Below are 22,508 nucleotides of genomic sequence, written 5' to 3'. Positions count from 1 at the left end.
TTTTCCCTAAAAGAGGGCCAAAAAGTTATTGAGATGTCCATCGAATTACACATCGTACCTGGAAAATGTTCCTACCTTGCACTAATCCGCACAGACAAACCGTTGCTATCTAGGATAAGCTAGGTTTCCGAGCCAACGAATCCATCCGCTACTACTGCCAATGGCTTGAAACCAAATGCTAGAATGTGCTTAACATAGTTGGTGGGTGGTGATTACAACTTCAATTTTCAAAGGGGCTACACTGACTTTGTTATAATTCAGGATTGTTGACGTTTGAGTTGAGATTATATCCTTGTGATTTTTACGTCAATGTCACCAATCATTTCTTGCAAATAATCTTTCAATTCTCAATCGAGGATCCTTTATAATTTCCACTTTTGTGGAGCTGTAGGATATGTAGGATATATATGCATGTGCAATTGCTTACGAAATCATCTTATATTTCAAATTTGTTGTGCATGTAATTGTCAGAGAATCATCATTGTTTGCAAAACCTAGTACTGTGCAATACGTGAAAAAGTCTCCAAATAATTTATGATCAGAATCAAGCTTGAATCGTGCCAAAATAATTAAACATAAAGGTGAAGATGCTGATCACTGTTAAATCATCAATCATGGAGACCAGCCCAGCCATCTAGAGAGGCTGCAGTAGGAACTGAAACCTCTACGTCCTGGAGATGGCTTTTACTAAGAAATTGTGTGATTAGCACCTCAAAATCATTCCTCTAAACTTCTCTTGCTATGATCTTCCATACGAAACGTAAAGCAAGTGGTTCTCTATTTGAACCACTATAACTAATCATCAATTCAATCTTTCTAAATAGCTGTCTTAATTACTTTACACCAGGAAGCAGTTTCGGTGCTGTACTAACTGAGTGACACACACAAACCGGGATGGAATCTGCATCTGACAAATGAAAGGGGACACTTTTTACTTTAGATTGTCCCAAATGGAAAAACCTTCCAGGCTATAAAGCACTTGATTAGCAATTTAGCATTAGCAAAAGGGCATATGATCATTGTCATCGTTGTTGTTGTTACTGATATAATTCTTGTCAGTTAATTTCATGACTCATCGCAACATAATTACTATTAAGAAATATTCCTGGTTTTCATTATGGAGATACACCCTGTTGGAGAGCATCGCTGTGATCCACAAGATTTCTATTTGGAAGTCCTAGCTGGGGACTGAATTATATTTCCAATACACCCTGGAAAGATGAGCAATCAGCTGAAACTAGAGATGAAACAGAAGAGAAAGCACTCCGGACCAACAGAAGAAAACGAAAACACAAGAAAAAGCCCCTACGTATTTAAAAAATTGGATTTACACAAAAGAGAAGCTCATAAAAGTCAGAAACGAAAATGCTAACTCAATGGAAAGACAAATGAATAATTGTAAGGGGCTCCACTGTGCATCAAAGCCTGCCATGAATGGATAATGTTAACCGAACAAGCAATGGAGGAGGATAACTCCATGCAAAAAGAGGGCCAACATTGTCAAGTGTCTTCTTTGTTTTCGTGGCCATTCATCTTTGATGGACTGGGAAAGATACAACAAACTCTTGCCTGCCAAAAGGCTTGACAACCTGCAAGACTCTGTTGTGAGAATGCATGTATACGTAGAATTGGAGAAACTATCAGGCAATAGGAGGTTTGTTTTTCGTTCTTGCCCCAATCTTTTATTGAGTACCCTATAAGCTTTTGGGAACATTCTGGTCTAATTATCTGATTGAACATCTGCACGACTGCATGGGCCCTGCGACTGATCAACCCAGAAACTCAGTGGACAACTGCACATAAATCTGCAGACAACCATAAAAATTTCTAGAGTAAAGCCAGAATGGTATTTGCCCAAATAATTTCAAGAAAAATACAAGTCTGCTCAGTTCTCTCATTGTCCTTTCCTGCTCTCTTCACCTACTCTTATGTAGTCTAATCGAATCAGACCAGCTGAGTTTTACACTCTTTCAGTTTTTAGCTTCATTAATCTGAAAGCATTTGTTTGGAGTTCGTTATAAATGTATTTAAACTCCACTGGGTTATAATTCTTAATGAGACATAATGCCAAGACTGATATGATCTTGACGTACTGATCAAGCAAGAAAAATCAGATTTAAGCTCAGAGTCAAGTGCAAACTATCAAAGCTTTCTCTATTCCTTGTATCTCGGGTTGCAACATGAACCTAGCAAGTCTCCATATTCCTGGGTCGTAATGAATGGGCTTGTCATCCCAAACGATTTGATTATTTGATAATAGCGGCCCCAAAGGAACTTGGCTCGGCCCATGAAAGAATCATGGATTTTTTATGTTTGGATTTCTCACTACTCGCCCGAATTGAAATGGAAAGCATTTCTCTTTCTTTCTCAGCACTGTAACTAAGGAAATAACAAAAAGGTCACTGGGGAGGAAAACATTGAATATCCACCCAAAAAAAGCAATCTTTTTAGTAGATCATAATCACGAAAGTTCAAGGCTAATATAGCCCATCATACTTCCGTTTTGATGGTTACCGTGCAAGAGAAATGGGAACTCACGAGTTCACGCAAACGACAACAGGCAGTGGACTTATCAACAGACAAGTCAGGAGTCAGCAGCAACTAGTTGATGTCTTAACCAGCATTTGGATGAACCTATAATCCCATATTTTGAAACCGTGTGGTTCCTCGATTTACACGACATCTTCATTATTACATCGATATCCATTTGTCCCCTGCTATTTTGGAGTAACCATCCAGTGGATAAAATGGGCATTACTCAAAAACCCTTCGCTCTCAACGGATAGAATCAAATCTCTGTACTTCACCTACTCTTAACCCCTTCTAAACCCACCCGTGTTTTGATTATATTTCTTTGTTTTTTTTTTTGAGTTTCATAATGGCGTCTTTGTCTAGATTTGTTATTAAAGATTGCAATTTGCATACATATGATGCTGTACATAGAAGACCATGGTCTTTGATTCCTGCCAGAAGGCTACAGGCAGCTCATCTGGGTATGTTTTATTTGTGTTTTGTCTTTGATGATTGCTTTCTTGGTTGTCTTTAGTTGCTTGTTTATCACGTAGGTGTATCTGTGATTTCTTTGCTTTATGCTTTATTTGAACATGAATCTTCAGATGTTAGGGCTGGAATTTCTGTGCCTGAGAATGGAAAAGGTTGGGCCATCGAAAGAAAGCCAAGTAGTCCCCTTGTTTCTCTTGCTGCCCCTTCCTCGATCATTCCAGCTTCAAGGTAGTTTCTGAGACCAAAGTGTTTGATTTAATTGAATTTCTTTTATACAAAACTTGAGTGTGCTTGTTTCAGTGTTAAATTCATTAATTTGACCATGCCAAAGAAGCAGAGCCAATGATTTGATAATCAGAGGGGTGACTGTTCAAAAATAATTTAGAGCACAGTGCCACTTCATACTTTTTGGCAATGGAGGAAAGTAAGGCTAGTAAAATGGTTGCCTTCAAGAACCTTACGTGGTGGCTAGCTTGTTTTTCTTGTATAATAAGTTTTTGTTAACTCATGGTCCCTAGTCTGTTTGAATATCTCATATAAACTTGGTTAATCCAGTTCTCTCTCTCACCATTAACTTGCTTTTTTCTACGACCTGTGTACCTGAATTCAAAATTTCTTGTTTCCTTTTGTCTTACCGCCCCTTCACCAATGACTGGTACTGGCTTTGTACCTTTTGATCTCATTTTTTTCGGCTCCAATATTCATGGATTTGGTTGCTAGTGCGAGGCATTGTTAGATTTGTTTTCTAACGTATTAAACCCACTGTTTGTTGGTATCTGAGTTCTCATATGGTGCACGTTTAGAGTACTTAAGAATGATGTGATCTTTATATCCAGGAATTTGCAAGTTATGTGCAAGGCTGCAACGAATGTATCTGGAGATATTCCTACGCCAAATGGGATGAACCAATATGAGAGAATAATTGAAATTTTGACTACTCTTTTCCCTGTGTGGGTGTGTGTTTGATTTTGTTGGTGTACTTAGTAAAACTCTAGCTGATTTTCTATCTTTAACTTTAATTAAATGAACAGGTTATTTTGGGAACTATTATTGGCATCTACAAGCCAGCTGCGGTAATTTTCAGTCCTTCCATGCTGCTTTTAATGAACGATGATTCAAATGTTGCTTATCTACCTAACCATTTATTCCCTCATAAAGGTAACATGGTTAGAGACAGATCTTTTCACTGTTGGCCTAGGTTTCCTCATGCTTTCAATGGGATTGACGTTGACCTTTGAGGATTTCAGACGCTGTCTACGGAACCCATGGACTGTAAGAGGCAAAATATTTTCTTATGAGTTAGTAGACTGCTGATAAAACAAAATGATACTGTTTTAGTGTTTACATGGTTAACAGTATTAATTTTCAATTTTGCAGGTAGGTGTAGGATTTCTTGCTCAGTATTTAATCAAGCCTATGCTAGGATTTGCTATTGCAATGGTAATTCAAATTTGATTTTGCATCAATGCCTCATTTCTTGCTGGTTGAGTTCTAATTATTGTGGATATAAACTTCATTGTCATAACAAGAAGACATGACACTCTAATTACAAACTATGACGTGCATATATTATTTGATTTGAGTTATAGAATACTGGTGAAAACTTTTTTGCTATTAATGGATTAAGAAATCTCTCAATAAAGAGGTTGATTGAAGACTGCAGAAAATAAGACATATATTGTCCAAATTTGGTTTTTGAAATGAAAGTCAACATAATTTAAATTGCATCATGTAGAATGTTATTCATCAGCATTGTAGTGCTTTCTAGTAGGCTTGTCTTATAAGTGAATGCTGAACAATGTCTATGTGATTTTCAGGCTCTGAAACTTTCTGCTCCACTTGCAACTGGTCTTATTTTGGTCTCATGCTGCCCTGGTGGTCAGGCATCAAATGTTGCAACCTATATATCTAAGGGGAATGTAGCACTTTCTGTTCTCATGACAACGTAAGATCCAACTGCATCCATGCATCTTAATGCTTTTATTGGATAGAGTAGTATCTTTTACTTATGGTGATGAACCCTCTATTCCTTTTCATTTGATATCCCCTAATTAATTTTGGCATGAAAAATTCTTTGTTTTGGAGCTCTCTTTCGAAGTCCGAAGGGAAAGATATAGAAACTATCTTTTGACTATGAAAGGTCTTTGGCAGATCTTATACAACAAAAGATCTATTTGTCTGTGGGACTGTTCAGTCACTTGTCCTTCCAAGGTAGAGGAAGCAAGATTGGCGCAGAACTAGCTAGAGTGTGTTTGACAAGTGCGCGTAGACAGTTCACACTTCACAAATTATTGAGTCTGGACAACATGCAAAAGGGAAAGGAAAAAACAAATAGCCGTAACCATATAATGATAATTCAGGAGGAATATTCAGATATTTTACCAGAGAAATGGAATTATATCCATCATGCTTATGAGAAGAAGTATAAAATTATTAGCAATGATGAAAATTTTCTCTTATGTTATTTGGTTTTTGTATGCTTCTATTTCAAACAATATAGAATTGCATGACAAATACCTTGAGTATATATGATGATGACCTAGATTTTATTTGGTCCTGCATGACTGAAGTGATAGCTAATGAGTAATGACTAATGAGACAACTTACTTCAAATATGAATTACTTTTGTATTTAAGGAAGCATAATAACTTATAACATAAAGATTTAAGGCATTTTCAACATTTTTGAAATTTAAGATTAAACAACCTTCAAGTTCCCCAATTTTCTCTGAAATTTTGCAGGTGTTCAACTATTGGAGCAATAGTTATGACACCACTCCTCACAAAGCTTCTCGCAGGTCAGCTTGTTCCTGTAGATGCTGCGGTATGGTTATTCTTATTTGATGATCACCTTTATAGATAACTGGCAAATACATGAATTATGAGACAACTGATATTGTAGAAGTCAAGGTAGTTAAATCTCTCTTGCTATACTTATTCTGGTGACTGACATACATGGGAATGGAACCTGCCTCTTTGGTTTCTGTTCCAAATTTTTTGGACTGATTCATCCACCAAAACATAAAGTGAAACACACAGGTAGGTCCATTAGAAATTTAAAAGATATATACACCTTATTACCTAATAGTGATGATAGAAATGATAGAACCAAAATGAGAGGGAGGGTATAAGATCTCAACATGTCATCTACCTAATTATAAAATACATAACCTTCATTTATGGTGATTCCTCTAATGGAAAGAATGTCTTTCCAAAAATCTTTGCAGGGTCTTGCTATCAGCACTTTTCAGGTTGTGTTAGTACCAACAGTTGTAGGAGGTATGGAAGATTATTGTTGGTTGCACTTCAATAATCATGAAGTGTAATGATTTTTGGCATACAATCATACGATTCTAATGTCTTCTTTGTGTAGTCTTGGCCAATGAATTCTTTCCCAAATTCACTTCAAAAATAATCTCAGTGACTCCTTTAATTGGAGTTATTCTCACCACTCTACTTTGTGCAAGCCCTGTAAGTTCTCAGGATACTTGATGAAGTATATTTATGATATCTTAACTTTAATATTCACATTTTGCACTTCTGTTGAAAGTTTCTTTCCAAGTAAAGAACTTAAGTTGATGTCTCTTTAATACTAAGATTGGCCAAGTGTCAGAAGTCTTGAAAGCTCAAGGAGGTCAGCTAATATTGCCTGTAGCTCTCCTACATGCTGCTGCATTTGCCCTTGGTTACTGGGTTTCAAAAATATCATTTGGTGAATCCACTTCTCGTACCATATCCATAGAATGTGGAATGCAGGTAGGCTTTCTTCGTTACTATTAAGACATCAGATTTCTTGAACTTTTTAGGCAACTAAAACAAGTCTGACTGATGTTGGACATTTTCAAGAATTATTATTTTGTTTTATGTGTGATGCCTATTGGGAATGGTAAATGCTCGGTATCTTCGTTATAGAGAAACTTTTATAATCTGTATCACAACTTTAGATGCTCTGTCTGTCACTAGTTTTACTGTCCTTGTAAATAAGCAAGACATAAATTGCATGACCAAATCACAAAGCAGCTTCCAGAATGGAACATTCTTCTGTTTAAAATCTCTAATGCATCATAGTCTTTCTCAGATCAGTCTGGTGTTGGTTTATCTAGATCATTTCTAAAGCATCTGCCATCTTATCATTTGCACCTGATATACTTGGTATTTTCTTTCCTGTATTCACAGTCATCTAAATGAGAAGAAAATGTTTTACTGCCCTGAAAGTGCAGTGCAGTTATCAGATTCTTAAGTCTGCCACAGTTTTCTGTCTATTTTGCTTTCACTATTTCAGGAGCTTTTGTAATTAGATGTTCTCATTGCATGTCACCTGGTGGCTCTGTACTGTCTTCTTGCTCAAAACCTGATGTTATTCACCTGAGTACTAGTGTGCTTAGTGATGCTGTATTCTGTTTTATGCACAGAGCTCTGCACTTGGTTTCTTGCTGGCCCAGAAACATTTTACCAATCCACTGGTAGCTGTTCCTTCCGCAGTTAGTGTGGTTTGTATGGCGGTATGACACTTTTTGCACTCTGACTTCCATATTCTTCCTACGAGCCCTGCTTTAACACTTGTTGCACCTTTCATTGCAGCTTGGTGGGAGTGGTCTTGCTGTTTATTGGAGGAACAGTCCAATTCCTGTGGATGACAAGGATGATTTCAAGGAATGACGAGTTTTCACCTTTATTCTTGTCTCAATGTATGTTTGATCTTAAAGAATTTTCTTCTTTTGTTTCCAGTTGTTGGATCAAGTAAAATGTTTCCCGTCATATGAGAATTAGCCCCAAAAATGTGGGACTGAAATTTTTGTAGAAATAAAGAAAATTAGAAATCTTAGACGGCTTTTTTATTTTTTGGCTCGGCAAATCTTAGACTCCTATTAAGTGTATGTGTGGCTTAGCTTTTTTTCAGCTTATTTATCTCTTAAAAGTAAAAGTAAGATCAAATATGATTTTGTGAGAAGTTCTTAAAAAAAAATAATTTTTTTTAAGAACAAAATTTAAAAAAAAAAAGAAGTTTAAAAAAAAAACTCCAAGGATGAGTTTTTTATTCTCTTCTTTTAAAAATATAAAAGAATTTTTATTTTTATTTTAAAAATATCTTCATTTATTAAAAATAATTATAATATTATCTTTTTTTAAAAAATACTTTCTATGATAGTTTTAATAAAAATTATAATTTATAAAAAAAATTATTAAATAATTTTAATTTAATTTTAAAAATTATTATNTATTAAAAATTTATAATTAAATCTTAATTTAATTTTAAAAATTATTATTTTTCATAAGAGCTTTATAATAGTTTTTAAATTAAAAAAAATCAAGTCAAACAGATTTTTAAGTGTGATTATAATTTGTTAGTTGGGGTATTGAGCTTAGTCAACTAGATAAAATGTCGGATTTTATTTCAAACTTAACTAGAACTTATTAAATTAGGAGTTAGTTAAGAGTAATTTATGGAGTTAAAATTAAATCCTTTTCATTCGCAATTAATAATCTTGTTCTTTTTAGTTCTCAAACATAACAAATTATTAAATTAGGGTTTTTAAAAATCAGAATTTATTGAGAAACATATTCAAGAAAAGAAATGTTCTTCCTCTCATGATTGAAGCTATGTAACCCGACAAAAATACAAAATCAGTAGTTTTTATCTTTAATACATTTGTTTCACCTGATACAACAATAATTTAATTATTTGATTGTAATTGATTTATTTATGAATTAGTAAATCTCGTCATTATATTTATTTAATAATTAAATATTATGTCAGTGAATAAAAATATTTGGATAAAAATGTCTAGACAAGTAACCTAACTCCTAAAAGAAAAAAACGAGTATCACAAATCAACTTATACCAAACAAAGCGTGTAGGGAAAAAAAACGCAATGGATTTTGATGTCGGCAATGGACATAGAACCTTAAATGTTCAAATAATTCGGCTATTAGTCAAGTACCAGTACTAATTTCCCATAAACAGGTACATATTCAGAAAGAGGAAAGGACTTTATGATGATATACATTTAAAGCAATTCAGTACTTTTGTTTGTACACATTGTTGGTCCTAGCGTGTTGAAAGGCGTTCATCAATTATCAATCTTCACAAATTATAAATAATAATAATAATTATTATCTATCAATGCATCTTCCTGCTCATAGTACAGAAATTAAAGAATACTAATACGTAAGTATCAGAGTATAAGATTTTGATGTCGGCATGGATCAATAAAAATTCAAATAATTCAAAAAAAGAGTGTTTTTTTTTTCTGATTTATTTTTGACTATACATAAAATTTAAGAATAATTAAATGTAAGTAAATAAATCTTAATCTTCGATTCATTCATTGATGTTTAATTATTCACTATTAGTTTTGTCATTATAATGCTTTCTCTTTGGGAAAAAAATTAGTATACTGCTGTTAAATAAGTAAAACAAAAGAAATTTAACTTTAACTTCATTGGTATATTTTTATTGATAGGTTTTTATTTAAATATTTAATCTGTCTCAAATTTTATTATTATTATTATTAAAACCCAAAAGTTGGAATCATATAAATTAATAAATAATAATGCAACCTGCACCAACGAATCTTCTGACAAAAGTGGTACATACATTAAGGAAGAATATTAAGAATATTAGTATGAGGAATAATAATAATATTTTAACTTTTAAAAGAATAAAATGTATGGTACCATGAAAAGAATATGATTCTTGCTCGAATTAAAAGAAAAAAAAAAGTAGGAATAGTATTAATATTTTATTTAATAGAAGTGGGAGTAAATGAAGTGTATCTGTCATCAGCTTTCTCATAAAAGCTGACTATAAAGAGGGCTTCAAAGGCAAAACCGAAATTTTATGCGAGAAAAAAGAAAGCTGGTTGCTTTGAGTTGCAGTCAACTCTCACTCAGGCCCCCTGACCTTGCCTTAATTCCCAAACAGAAACCCCCCCCCCGAAAAAAAAAAAGAGAAAACTAGGAATGTGGTAGAGAAAGCTTGTAAGAATATAATATATACTCCCTTTTTTTTTGGTTCAATATTCCAAGTTGTTTGAAAAAAAAGCTTTGTCCGGCAAAAATACCGTTTCTCAAGAATCTAACCGACCATCTTCCTTCCTTCACATTGTTCAGCCTTTTCACGGATTTTTAGGGTTTTTTTTTTTTTTACTGTAAAAATCTTCAACCATGTCGCAGACTAACTGGGAAGCTGATAAAATGTAAGGTTTTTATTATTTTTTTTTGTGTGTTTTGTTTAATACGGTTTTTTGTATTTCATTGTTTCTCTTTTTCCTTTTACTTATGTTTTCTTGTCTAGGGTTTTTGAGTTCCTTTTTTGATGGAAGGGTTTTTGAGTTTTAACTTCACTATTTAACGGACTTTTACTGAAAGTTTCCAATTTTTTAATTTTTTTGTTGTTCTTAGAATCACTATAATCTGATTTAGGGTTTTTTTTCCGGAGGGCAATAAAAATGGGTTTTTTGTTCTCTTTTAATGCTCCCATACTCCCGTTGCTACGTTTTGCCAATTTTATTACGAAAAAGATGGTTGAAATTTAGACTCTTTTGAATGACATAGTGCAAAATTTAAAATATAGCAATGTAACAGAGCACTCTGTTTTTTTTTTAATAAATATTTTTGGAATTCAAATGAAGGGTTCTGAACAATTTTAGCTTGGGTCCTTTTTTTTTTTTTTTGCTAATGGAGGGTTTTCTATGAATTCTGCGTTTAAAATTACTGTCTTTTTACTGTTATTATAATCTGATTACTGAATTTTTAATGGTTGCCTTTGCGTGTTTGTATTCTTTGTGGCAATAGGTTGGATGTGTATATATATGATTATATGATAAAGAGAAAGATGCATGCCACTGCGAAGGCACTTCAAGCTGAAGGGAAAGTATCAACTGATCCAGTAGGTAGGACATGAAATAAGAAAAAGAAAAAGGAACTTGCAAAGAAAGATGGCATTGATGTAGATAGTAAGATTTTAATTATCCTTTTTACAACTTAATTGATTTCGAATCTTTTTTTGTTGTGTGTTCCAGCTATTGATGTACCTGGTGGTTTTTTGTTTGAGTGGTGGTCTGTATTTTGGGATATATTCATTGCAAGGACAAATGAGAAGCATTCGGAAGCTGCTGCATCTTATATTGAGGTGTGTTTGTGAGCTTTTTTTGTGGTGGTTGGTGTCACTAAGGGACTTTTACTAGCATGATTGCTGTCATTGTTGGTTTCGAAGCTCTATATGTTGACCTGCTTGTCATGGTTAAGCTCTGTCTAGACTCTAGCCTACAGTTTATTGCAATTGTTTCTGGAAAGAGGGACTCACTTGCATGCTTAAAAGACTTGCGCTGGATATATGCTTTTAGTTGATGCTTCTATATGTTCTTCTCTGTATTTGCTTCCATCATTTCATGTGTCTAACTTTTTGTTTGGATGGGAAGTTCAAATAAGTGAAGAATCAAATACAAGAAATATTTACAGAACAAAAGGTAGAATTTGTTAGACTTAAATGGTGGATGTTTTGATGAGTAATATTTTCTCTGTGGCTTTTTATTCTGTCCCAAGAATTATTGGTGTCCTTGTGCGCTGAATCTACTAGAGGTTGAAACTTTAATGAATTTGATTTCTGACTTCTGTATCAAGCAAATTCTTGTGCATTGTGGAATAGATCATATAATATTAGAAATTTGTTTGAGAAATCTTCATTTGACGTTATTCATTTAAGAATTGCTGTTTTGGGGAGTTAGTTGAGCAAGTGTGCTGTTTAATTAAAATGTTTAAGAATGGCAGAGTCAAATGGTCAAGGCTCGTGAGCTGCAGCAACCGCAACATCACCAGAAGCCTCAGCAGATGCAGATGCAGCAGCTCTTATTGCAGAGGCATGCTCAGCAGCAGCAGCAGCAACAACAACAACAACAGCAGCAGCAGCAACAGCAACAGCAACAGCAGCAGCAGCAGCGAAGAGAAGGGAGTCAGTTACTAAATGGTGCTGCCAATGGGCTCGTTGGTGGAGAACCTCTCATCAAAGAGAGCCCTGTAAGTGCAATCGCTGCCACAAGAAAGATGTATGATGAGACTTTTAGGTTTCCACGCCAGAGGAGGGATTCCTTGGATGATGCAGCTGTGAAGGTACCTAGTTCTTATGAGCTTGATAGGAATCAATCACACTCTTTTTTTTCCCTTCCGTGCTTTTTTTGACATCAGATAAGTTTGCAGCAATTAGGTGATAATGTGAGCCAGCTTCTAGATCCTAATCAAGCGTCAATGTTGAAGGCAGCTTCAGTGGGTGGCCAGCCTCCAGGGTACATGTCATACGATCTTTTTGTTTTAAAAAGATCATGTATTGTTTCTTTTATTTGCTTTTCCATGTTTGTGATGTGTAAAAACTTTTAGCTGTTAAACTCCTTACAGGCAAACACTGCATGGCACACCTGGAAATATATCAGGTAATCTTCAGCAAATGCAAAATCGAGGTCAGCAGATTCCAGTGCCCACCCAGGTGCTTCATTGTTATTTTATCCTTTTTTGGTATATATTTTACCTTCAATTGCAGTTTTTTTTTTTTTAAATAATTTGGTTGTGGTATACATTGTATGCTGACACAGGACTCAAAGAGTGAGATCAATTCAATGTTGACTCCAAGAGCTGCTGGTCCAGATGGATCATTAATTGGAGTTCACGGTAATCATTTTTTTTACCCCGATAGAGTTTTTTCTGTATTAACACTTCCTTGTTAGTGTTTAAATGTGATACACTGAACTTAAAAATAGTAAAATCTCTAACTTTTGTTGCACTTTAGGTTTACTGGCTTTTCCTTATAAATATTCTTAATAAACTGAACCAATCACTTAATTGAAATCACCGATGTCAACACAGTATGGAATTGGTAAGAGTGTATTGTGTATAGCTAGTGGAAGGTTGAAAGTAACATCAAAGCTTCTAAGTCATGATTTTAACATATAAATTTATGGTTTTATTACCTTAATTTTTTCTTTAGGACCGAATCAAGCTGGTGGCAATTTGACATTGAAAGGATGGCCTTTAACGGTAAGTCTTTTGACTTATAGTTGATTTGATATTGGTATTTCCTCAATATTGACAGCTTCACTTGCTTGATGCAAATGAACAGTAATAACTTCAATCTTTGATGGTTGTTACAGAATTTGGCAGCCATATTCTGGCTGGTTATGAAGATAATGAATGTGTTTGCTAAATGTAAAATACTGATGAAGTATTGTTATGTTAGGGCAATATGTTGAATAATTGATTTCTTAATACGACATACGTATTTTGTTCTGAATGTAGAACAGATGTTTTCCTGTAGCTAATTTCCAGTACATTGGAATTTTATACTTCAACAAACTTTGTCTATTTTGCTTTCAAAGAAATTGGCTGTCTTCTCAGCTGAAAGGATGGATATATGGGCAAACCCACCATATACTGTCTCATGGATAACTTCTGAAATAACGTTGTGAAAAGATAAGAGGAACAATGTTATTTTATGTGTAGAATTGTTGAGTCCACTGTGAAATAATTTCTCTTCTTTCTTCAACTATCTCATAGAAGGTAAAGCGTGGCAGAACAACCTAGATATTTTCATCTTTTGTCAATGGTTGAGATCTGACAATAATTGTTGACACAATGCTGCATAAAATGTGGATAAGAATTTGATTTGTGATTTTGTTCTTCAAATTTGATGTATAGTAATAAGGCTTGTGAGATTCATCTACCAGTATACTTGTCTAATACTATCTGACCAATTGTAGGGACTGGACCAACTTCGATCTGGGCTTCTCCAGCAGCAGAAATCTATGATTCAGTCCTCTCAGCCCTTCAATCAGCTTCAGTTACAGCAACAACTTCTGCTTCAAGCACAGCAAAACTTGTCATCCCCATCAGCAAATGATTTGGAATGCCGGAAATTGCGAATGCTTCTCAACAATCAGATTATGGGTCTTGGGAAGGATGGCCCACTAAATTCTTTTGGTGATATGGTTCCCAGAGTTGGATCACCCATGCAAGTTGGTTGTCCTGTGCCTCGTGGAGACTCTGATCTGTCAAATAAGGTATATTTATCTGTATTGCACGTCAATTGACTAATATTATCATTTTTTGATGATCTCATTAGATTTGAGGCTGTTGAAGCTCTCTCACTTTATACATGCTGTTCGATGTCTATCAGTTACAGCAGCAACAACTGCACCACAATAATCAACCGTCACAACAATTTGCACAGCATCCACTTTCAAGTCAGCAGTCTCAGAATTCAAATTACCAGCTCCAGCAGCAAGATAAGATGACCGGTGCCTGCAGTATGATGCCTGATAGTAGCATATCAAACACCTTTCAGGGAAATGATCAGGTTTAACATTTACTGGGATTTGGCTGTAAATCATGCCATCTATATCTTCTTTTCTATTTTTTTTCAATGTTTTCCTTTGTTTTTCTGTTGAACAAGTGTTTCAAGATTCTTCATTCTCCAAAAATGCCAAAATGTTTTGAAAGATTTACGTGATATTAATACATTCGACCTCTGGATTCTTTCTGATATGTCTTGTGGTCTGGATTATTGTTACAAGAGTCTTAACAGCATTTTTATCTGCACGACTCTCTGGTTTCTATTTGCATGTTAATTTGGATCAGCATTTCAATTTAACATCCTGCCGGTATTTCTAACATAGAGTTGTATCTTTGCTTAAGGCTTCAAAAAGTCAAGTCAGCCGGAAGAGGAAGCCACCAGGGTCATCTTCAGGTCCTGTCAATAGCTCCGGAACTGCAAACACCACTGGACCATCTCCAAGTTCACCTTCATCACCATCTACTCACACACCAGGAGATGCCATCTCAATGCCCACTTTGCCACATAATAGTGGTTCCTCCAAGTCTTTGCTTATGTTTGGCTCTGATGGTTTGGTATAACATCATGCCTTTGTTTAGTATTTGTTTATTTTTGCAATGATGAAATTTAGACTTTTTTGGTCCTGTAATTTAAAGTTTGTGGAGCAAATGAGTTGGCGAATTGTGTATATTATATACTTGTTCTGATTTTGGTATTCACCTGAGAGGAAGCGGAAAATATAGTTTAGAATCTCCTGATAGGTGAAAAACTATATAACTAGGGCAATCTGGGGAAGTGATAGCTAGTTTGGATAGGCTCTTTAAGAATCAGTGCCAGGTAAATCATTTGATTCGGCAACAGATGCTATTAGAGTGAAGACATTTCTTCCGCTCGCCTGTTACATTTATTCTGAAATATTTATCTCTTTAAGAATAATTTAGTACTGAGCTACATCAGATATTGTGATTTGTTATTCCCTAGATTGGATGTGTCGATGGGAAGTAATTTACAGACTGCTCGCAAGTTATTATCATTGATATTCCGATCTGCATTGGGATAACTTGAGATAGTAAATCACAGGCTGATATAGACCGATTTGTGGATGATGGATCTCTAGATGATAATGTAGAGTCATTCTTATCTCATGATGATCCAGAGCCTAGAGATAGAGTTGGTCGGTGTGCTGATGTCAGCAAAGGTACAATTATTGTTGATTTTTTAATTATTGGTGGCATGTGTTGCCACACAAAACTCCAGAAAATTCTTACAATGAGATAGATACATGGGGATTTACTAATATTATGATTTAATGTCAGGCTTAACATTTACAGAAGTCCGGCGTATCCCTGCTAGTACAAGTAAAGTAGAATGTTGTCACTTCTCAGCAGATGGGAAATTGCTTGCTACTGGTGGCCATGATAAAAAGGTACTGGCTGATTTGATTTCATGCCCTTTAATCTTTTTTTCCCCTTTTGTGGTGTTAAATTATGTAACCTTTTTTCCATTGATAGGGGGACTTCAGTGCTATTTAAATTTAAGTTTTTAATTTTTCTGGAGAAATTACATAAACATATTTGCTTGATGATATTGTCATGCAGGCTGTGCTGTGGTGCACAGAGTCTTTTGCAATAAAGTCAACACTTGAAGAACATTCTCAATGGATAACTGATGTCCGCTTCAGTCCAAGCATGTCAAGACTTGCTACATCTTCAGCTGACAAAACTGTCAGGATCTGGGATGCTGATAATGTTAGTAGGCATACTATTTGTTTATCATGGCATGGGTCATCCTGATCGCTTTTGCAATAGTAGATAAAATTTTAAACTGCTTGAGATTCTGCTGTGCATTTTTGGTTTCCTAATGTGGAAGCTGCTACTAGTATGCAGTACTTTATGACCTACTTTTCAGAGCCAGAATTTCATCTCAAAACAATATTGATTGCTAGACATTTTGGAATGAGAACATAAAAAAGAGCTGTGAAGTAGATGGCTTAATGAGAATTGTGTAGCCAACCTACTCATTGAATGCTTTGTTGGTTGTGTCATGATGAAAATTGGTTACTAGGAAGAGTCTGTAAGTATTATTTTTGATGGATGATTTTCTTTTTGCCATGTGAAGCATTTTCTCTTGTGGGAATTATGCCAATGAACTTCTCTCCCCTCCCTGAATTTTCATGATTTATGGATGCATGATTCTACTTTGCAGCCTGGATATTCACTTCGTACTTTTGTGGGACATTCTTCAACTGTTACATCACTTGACTTCCACCCCACCAAAGAGGACCTTATATGCTCATGTGATAATAATAGTGAGATTCGATATTGGAGTATCAAGAATGGTAGTGCTGGAGTTTTCAAGGTATGTAGCCTCACGATTCATCTCAAGAAATGTTTAAGTACAATGCTCTATCGTTATTTTCTTTTGCAAGTCCTACTGTTACTATTAGTTCCCTCTTTTTATTCTTTTTATCAGGGTGGTGCAACCCAGATGAGATTTCAACCTCGTGTTGGAAGGTTTCTTGCAGCTGCAGCAGATAATTCTGTATCCTTACTTGACGTAGAGAACCAAGTTTGCAGGGCCAAATTACAGGTCAGTGGGGAGTTTGTGAGTTGCATTTTTTACTTCCCTTTTGGCATTTTGTAGTTACAAGTTAAATGGAATTGTGTTAATTGTTGAAGAACCGGATTCCTGTGTTACTTTCCCTCATGAAAAAAGAAAGAGAAAGAATTTTTGCACTCTAGCTTTGTTGCATAGAAAGAATGAGAAAACCTAGTGCTCATGATGTTGCATGATCATAGTTTCTTTGCATGTCTGTTGGCAGATGCAAGGCCTTGGACAAGTCTTGACATGAAAGAATTTAGTGTTCTGTGTGTTGAACAGTTGTATATATTCTTTTCCAGGAACCTATTAGCAGGCTTTATGGGAATATAAGTCTGCATGTTTTAAACCTTGCCTTCTTGGTGCATTTTTCTGTACCACCATGGTGCATAAATTTTTCTAACCAGAGGTTTGATTTGGTATCCTCTAGTTTTCTGCATCTATGCTTCTATTCGATTTGGTTCTTTTTTAACTAACAAACTTCCTGAAGAAAAGCAGAGATTGTAAATTTTTTTGAGCCTGATGGCTTTGGATATGGAACAACAAAGATATGGTGAAAATAACAAATTAGGGGATAATGAATTATCTTGTAATTTTTCTGTCAAATATTTCTATGATGTTCTTTTGCTTCATTCATTTTTCTTTCATATTTTACATGGAGTACCTTTTTATTTCTTGAAAATTTACATGGATTAAGCCTCAATGCAGGGTCATAAAAATGCTGTTCATTCTGTGTGTTGGGATCCTACTGGTGAGTTTCTGGCATCTGTAAGTGATGACTTGGTGAGAGTGTGGACAGTTGGTTCCGGTGGCAAAGGGGAATGTGTTCATGAATTGAACTGTACTGGCAACAAATTTAACACCTGTGTTTTTCATCCTACTTATCCTTCTCTGTTGGTCATTGGCTGTTATGAGGTGAGTGTCACTATTGCTGTTTACAACTTTAATTAGCTCCATAATACTCTGAGGTTTTACACCTTGGTTATTATGTTTTAGAGCTGTGGGTTTACTGCTTTGTACTGCCAATGTTCCATGCTGGATGCATAGCCTTTTGCTTAATGTCTTCCCAAATTTTCTAATTCAAGCTACTGATTATTCTTATGCATATGACCTGGAATGATGGGGTTCACTAGACACTGGAGCTTTGGAACATGACTGAGAACAAGACATTGACACTACATGCACATGAGAAGCTAGTCTCTGCCTTGGCAGTATCGAATGCCACTAGTATGGTAGCCTCGGCTAGTCATGACAAGTGTGTGAAGCTGTGGAAGTGATCGACTTTCTGGTTTTGTTGACTTTACTGTCAAACGGTATAGGTTTTTCACTATATGTAGATCCATTATGACAAGGTTTTTCTGACAGTTCTTTTGTACTGGTTCATGTGAATATTTTAAAGCAGGAAAAGGGGTTTTAGATTTTGTCCACCAAGTTATCATCCTCCTAACCCGCTCTTGGTTAAGTCTTTTGTCAAGGCTAACGTTGTGGGTCAATCAAAAACAAACATAGTGAATCCAGCACCAGCAGCCTCAATGCAAGCCCTTTCTCTATACTCTATATCCAGATCTACGTTAGAAGATTTTATATCAAGAGATATTGTTTGGCCTTTATAAATAATTAAAAAAAGTTGTTCTATCTTGGAAAGGAAGAGTGAAAACAGATTTTATTTAGTCTTTTGTTTGTGATAATATATCCTCCACCAAAATAGGCTAAATCAGATATGACAAAAGTTGTTAAATCATTTCAGTGATATTATTAGTTGCTTCTGCTTTTGTACAATCTAAACAAATGAGTAATTTTATGCTTTTCTTTCAATATTTTTATCCTACCATCCACACAAGACAATGACATGAATGGAAATAATTTAATGTTTATTTATTTATAATTAATCAGATGATTTTCGAGCACCTTAACATGTCTCTGTCACTTTGTCATACCTAAGAAGTTTGGTTCCCTAAAGGAAATCAAACAATTTTTCAGATTTCCTTTTCTGTGGATCGAAAGAGAGAAATGGTGATCTCGAACCAAAGAAATCATTTGAACCAAATTAATGTACCTTGATCAGCAACCCTTAATCCAACGGTTCCATTCATCCTTATCCAATCAAACATTTCACCACATAAATATTATAGGATGACAATTTATTTCCTGTGACCGTCTTACGATTACTGCTAAACTGTAAATATTTCAAAGGCGAATCGACTCAAGTGCCTTGCTAAAATGTTTTGACTTGGCCTCAAGATAATCCTTCCATGTGACCGGGCGGTACAGCGGGGGATGATCACGGTCAATCAACTTCCTCAACGGTGAGACCTTGGCATCCCTTGGTGGCCCGTAGAAGTAGGCCGTCGACACGCGGTGGTGCTCGTTGTTCACCAATGCACGATGCAACACGGACTTGAACCTGCCATTGGAGACAATGTGCATCAAATCACCAACATTGACCACCAAGGCGCCCTCGACTGGCTCCACAGGCATCCACCCTGCAGCATCATCTCTTTGGACCTGTAGGCCACTAATATTGCCTTGGTATAGCAAGGTGAGCACAGATGAGTCTGTATGAGGGGCTAAGCCCATGGCTCGGCCTGGGTCTGGGCACACTGGATACGAGTTCAGTTGAAGCACGCATGTGGATTGGTCACACCCCTCCTTCATGGGCTCGAACCATTTCACATCTTCTTCATGGGTCAAACCTAATGAGCTAAGCATTATTGCCACCATTTTCTCGCTTAATGCTTTCATCTCCTCCTGGAATTGTTCCATTACCTCGCTGCATGCAATAAGAATAACGAACAAATTATGCCATATATAATCTATCTGAAAACAGACAAAAAAAAAAGAGTTTTACACATTGAAATGAAAAGAATAAAGACAAATTGTTCAAACTAATAAAACAAGAATCATCCAGTGACATACAAACACTCTCACAAGTAATTCATTATAAACAAAGTGTACAGAACAAATGAAAAAGAAAATAAAGAACTTGTTGGTTTTGTCAAATTGTCCCCAAGGCAATTTTGATTTTGATGACAAGGGATTATTTCACGAGTCATATCCAAAACTCTACAGGCAATTCTCTTGGCATTATTCTGTTCAGGTGTCTAAGTGTCCCACTATTTTGGATTGATTGTGCTGAAATTCTCTTGGTCCATGATTGTTGATTGAACTTTTGTGTATCGGGGTGTGCAGAGAACTTAAGAGAGAAGACGGCTTAGAGTGAAGCAGAGAGCTAATGATGAAGGACATATTCAGAGAAGGTTCAGGTCCTTCAAAGATTTACACAATCTAAGGATTAGATGGTGTCAGAACTCGGATTCTTCGCCAACCATTTGCAAGTGGAAGAATATAATAAGAGAAATACTGAAGTAGGCGACATTTACTGTTCAACATGGTTGGGGTATAGCCACAGAACAAATTATATGTCATTGTCTATACTCAAACATAATATGAGACAATAAATATTGGACAAATTAATTAATTAGCATTGCTCTTGTATATATTTGTAGTACGTAATATCTCAATATATATCTGTATATGCATGCACATGATTAAATTACCTGAAATAAGTGAGTTGTAGTTTCCCTTAATGTAGAAGGATTAGATGAATGGCAAGCATAAGAAAGAATTAGGGTTGTAATTTCCTCAACATATCAGTCCAAGACAAAGTCAACTAGCACAGATTTTATATCTCTTAATTTAACGTTATATTATACGATTGTAATAATATTTTTTTTATTTATATTTTTGTATATTTATATATAAAATATACGGTAAATATAATATGTAAAAAAATCAATTAAGACAGATCAGTATTTTATAACTTATCTTTTAAAATTTGTTATGATATTAGAGGTTTCTCAATGATTTTGATATTATACTAAATATGTGTTTATATATATACCAATATATTTAGTATATGAAGATAAAAATGGAAAATATATAAATATAATCATGAATACAGCAATAGATTAAGAGATATATATGTATAGAATCTATGCTGGTTTGGACTGCTATTATATCCTTGATTTCTTCCTTATGCTTGAGATTCATCTAAGTCTCTCTGCATCCTAATTAACTAATTGATCTTTTCGTATGTATAACAAATCGGAAGTGAAAAATGGATCCCTAGGTGAGCTTTGACATACACGAGCAAGTGGCTACGTGAAAGGAATGTGTAATGCATGAACGTTGTTATTGTCGCATGCACAGTGCTTTCTCTCTCTCTATACGATAAGTTATCTGCCTAGCTTATCATACTGCTACACACAACTCACAACTCCCCACGTTGTTTACACGAAAATTCCATGTCTCCTTAGATACTGACGAAATTCAATACAAGCCATTTTTGTTTGTAGGCGTTATTCGCATATATACTCATTAAACTTGAATCGTAACAATAAATCGACTTGATTTTGATTTGATATTTTAATAAAAATTTTAACAAAGCAATCACTTTCATTTAAGTCTTGTCTTAAAAATATTATGGACAATAACTTTTGCTATAAATGCACGTACCAGAATTTGGCATGATCTTCTGGCCAAAGTTGGCTAGCATGTTCCACAGGGGACCCTATAATGGAGAAACCCTCGGACCACATCAGCTTGGAGAAGAAGGGGGATATGCGGGCCAGTCCATACCCGGTGAAACCCTCCGGTGACCGGACAGCGAGGAGCTTGCTTTCTGCGGGCAGCGAGAACAGCCGCCGGGTTTGGTACTCGATTTCATTAAGGAGACAAATGGGAATGCCATGGTTGGTGATCTGAAACGCTCCCCACTCCTCACAGGCATGCCTCACGAGCTTGGACACATCCGGTTTGGCAAGGTCAATGATGGGCAAAGGTTCCTGGGTAAATGGGTCAATCGGCTGGCGAGGCAAGGTCCATGCATGGGAGTCTGGCAGTTTAGGGACATTGGTGAAGTCTAACGGAATGGTATGCTCGGGATGGGAAGGGGTGGTTTTGAAGGTTTCTGATGAGATTGAGTTCATGGTCGGATTCATTGCAAATCAGGAGAATTTTGTTGGTGCAGTGAGGAGCTTTGTATGTTAGTGGCCATATGCATACAGCATACATATATATATATATACTGAGCAGGGGTAGACGACAGAGACAGGGAAAGGGTCTTGTTTGACTGTTGGACTTTCTTGAATTTTGTCTGTATGGTAAGTTGATATTTGGCTCTGTCAGTGCAAGCTCAACAACTGTAGGGAGCAAATGTTGGCTATGGATTTGTTTTGTCATTTCCTTTTTCAGGGCCACCAAAAACAATGGCTGCCCTCTATGAACTCCCCATTTGGTAATTACATAATGAGATTATTCAAGTAATTAATGGGCTTCTTAAAAATGAGCAACGCCTCGTTTGTCTTTCCCCTGTTATCTCCCTATTTCTCAAAAATTTGTTCATTCTTTTTATTTATTTGGAATGGAGACAAATGTAAACACAGCAATAAAACAGCTGGTTTCGACTGTTTTTCCTTTTTCTTGTTCTGTCTTTCTGATTTTTATGTTTTTACGTTTGGAAGTAGGATTAAAAGGTCAGCATTTTTGGTTGCAAAGAAACAACAGATTTCTGTCCGTCCATCCCCCTC

At 35.6% G+C, this 22,508-nt stretch overlaps 3 protein-coding genes across 3 annotated transcripts; 2 read left to right on the top strand and 1 right to left on the bottom strand.

Annotated features, from left to right (window-relative positions):
- LOC18588671 (sodium/pyruvate cotransporter BASS2, chloroplastic) lies at window positions 2,379-7,827 on the top strand. Its single transcript, XM_007013238.2, has 13 exons — window positions 2,379-2,993; window positions 3,117-3,231; window positions 3,840-3,957; window positions 4,035-4,076; window positions 4,162-4,275; window positions 4,381-4,443; window positions 4,821-4,948; window positions 5,745-5,826; window positions 6,230-6,281; window positions 6,376-6,473; window positions 6,600-6,758; window positions 7,415-7,504; window positions 7,584-7,827. The coding sequence occupies exons 1-13, from the start codon at window positions 2,879-2,881 to the stop codon at window positions 7,659-7,661; spliced, it is 1,254 nt and encodes a 417-aa protein (XP_007013300.1). The 5' UTR covers window positions 2,379-2,878; the 3' UTR covers window positions 7,662-7,827.
- On the top strand, window positions 9,833-18,351 carry LOC18588670 (transcriptional corepressor LEUNIG). Its single transcript, XM_007013234.2, has 18 exons — window positions 9,833-10,201; window positions 10,800-10,897; window positions 11,027-11,136; window positions 11,775-12,113; window positions 12,201-12,286; window positions 12,396-12,483; window positions 12,590-12,665; window positions 12,982-13,031; window positions 13,751-14,050; window positions 14,167-14,346; window positions 14,685-14,897; window positions 15,403-15,520; window positions 15,639-15,748; window positions 15,921-16,070; window positions 16,528-16,680; window positions 16,795-16,911; window positions 17,629-17,835; window positions 18,054-18,351. The coding sequence occupies exons 1-18, from the start codon at window positions 10,170-10,172 to the stop codon at window positions 18,195-18,197; spliced, it is 2,571 nt and encodes an 856-aa protein (XP_007013296.2). The 5' UTR covers window positions 9,833-10,169; the 3' UTR covers window positions 18,198-18,351.
- LOC18588669 (gibberellin 3-beta-dioxygenase 3) lies at window positions 19,031-22,275 on the bottom strand. Its single transcript, XM_007013233.2, has 2 exons — window positions 21,436-22,275; window positions 19,031-19,690 (listed from the first exon to the last, which is right to left on the bottom strand). The coding sequence occupies exons 1-2, from the start codon at window positions 21,918-21,920 to the stop codon at window positions 19,108-19,110; spliced, it is 1,068 nt and encodes a 355-aa protein (XP_007013295.2). The 5' UTR covers window positions 21,921-22,275; the 3' UTR covers window positions 19,031-19,107.

This window comes from Theobroma cacao, chromosome 9 (genome assembly GCF_000208745.1).
Source record: "Theobroma cacao cultivar B97-61/B2 chromosome 9, Criollo_cocoa_genome_V2, whole genome shotgun sequence".
Taxonomy (NCBI): Eukaryota; Viridiplantae; Streptophyta; class Magnoliopsida; order Malvales; family Malvaceae; genus Theobroma; species Theobroma cacao.
Note: the sequence above shows the minus strand (reverse complement) of the source record. Positions and strands in the feature narration are given on the sequence as shown.

Coding starts and splice junctions, on each gene's coding strand:
- LOC18588671 (XM_007013238.2), top strand. CDS start 2,879: ATGGCGTCTTTGTCTAGATTTGTTATTAAAGATTGCAATTTGCATACA. Junction 3,958..4,034: donor CTACTCTTTTCCCTGTGTGG/GTGTGTGTTTGA, acceptor TTAAATGAACAG/GTTATTTTGGGAACTATTAT. Junction 6,282..6,375: donor AGTACCAACAGTTGTAGGAG/GTATGGAAGATT, acceptor TTCTTTGTGTAG/TCTTGGCCAATGAATTCTTT.
- LOC18588670 (XM_007013234.2), top strand. CDS start 10,170: ATGTCGCAGACTAACTGGGAAGCTGATAAAAT. Junction 10,202..10,799: donor AACTGGGAAGCTGATAAAAT/GTAAGGTTTTTA, acceptor TTGTGGCAATAG/GTTGGATGTGTATATATATG. Junction 16,071..16,527: donor GGATCTGGGATGCTGATAAT/GTTAGTAGGCAT, acceptor TCTACTTTGCAG/CCTGGATATTCACTTCGTAC.
- LOC18588669 (XM_007013233.2), bottom strand. CDS start 21,920: ATGAATCCGACCATGAACTCAATCTCATCAGAAACCTTCAAAACCACC. Junction 19,691..21,435: donor GAAGATCATGCCAAATTCTG/GTACGTGCATTT, acceptor TATTGCATGCAG/CGAGGTAATGGAACAATTCC.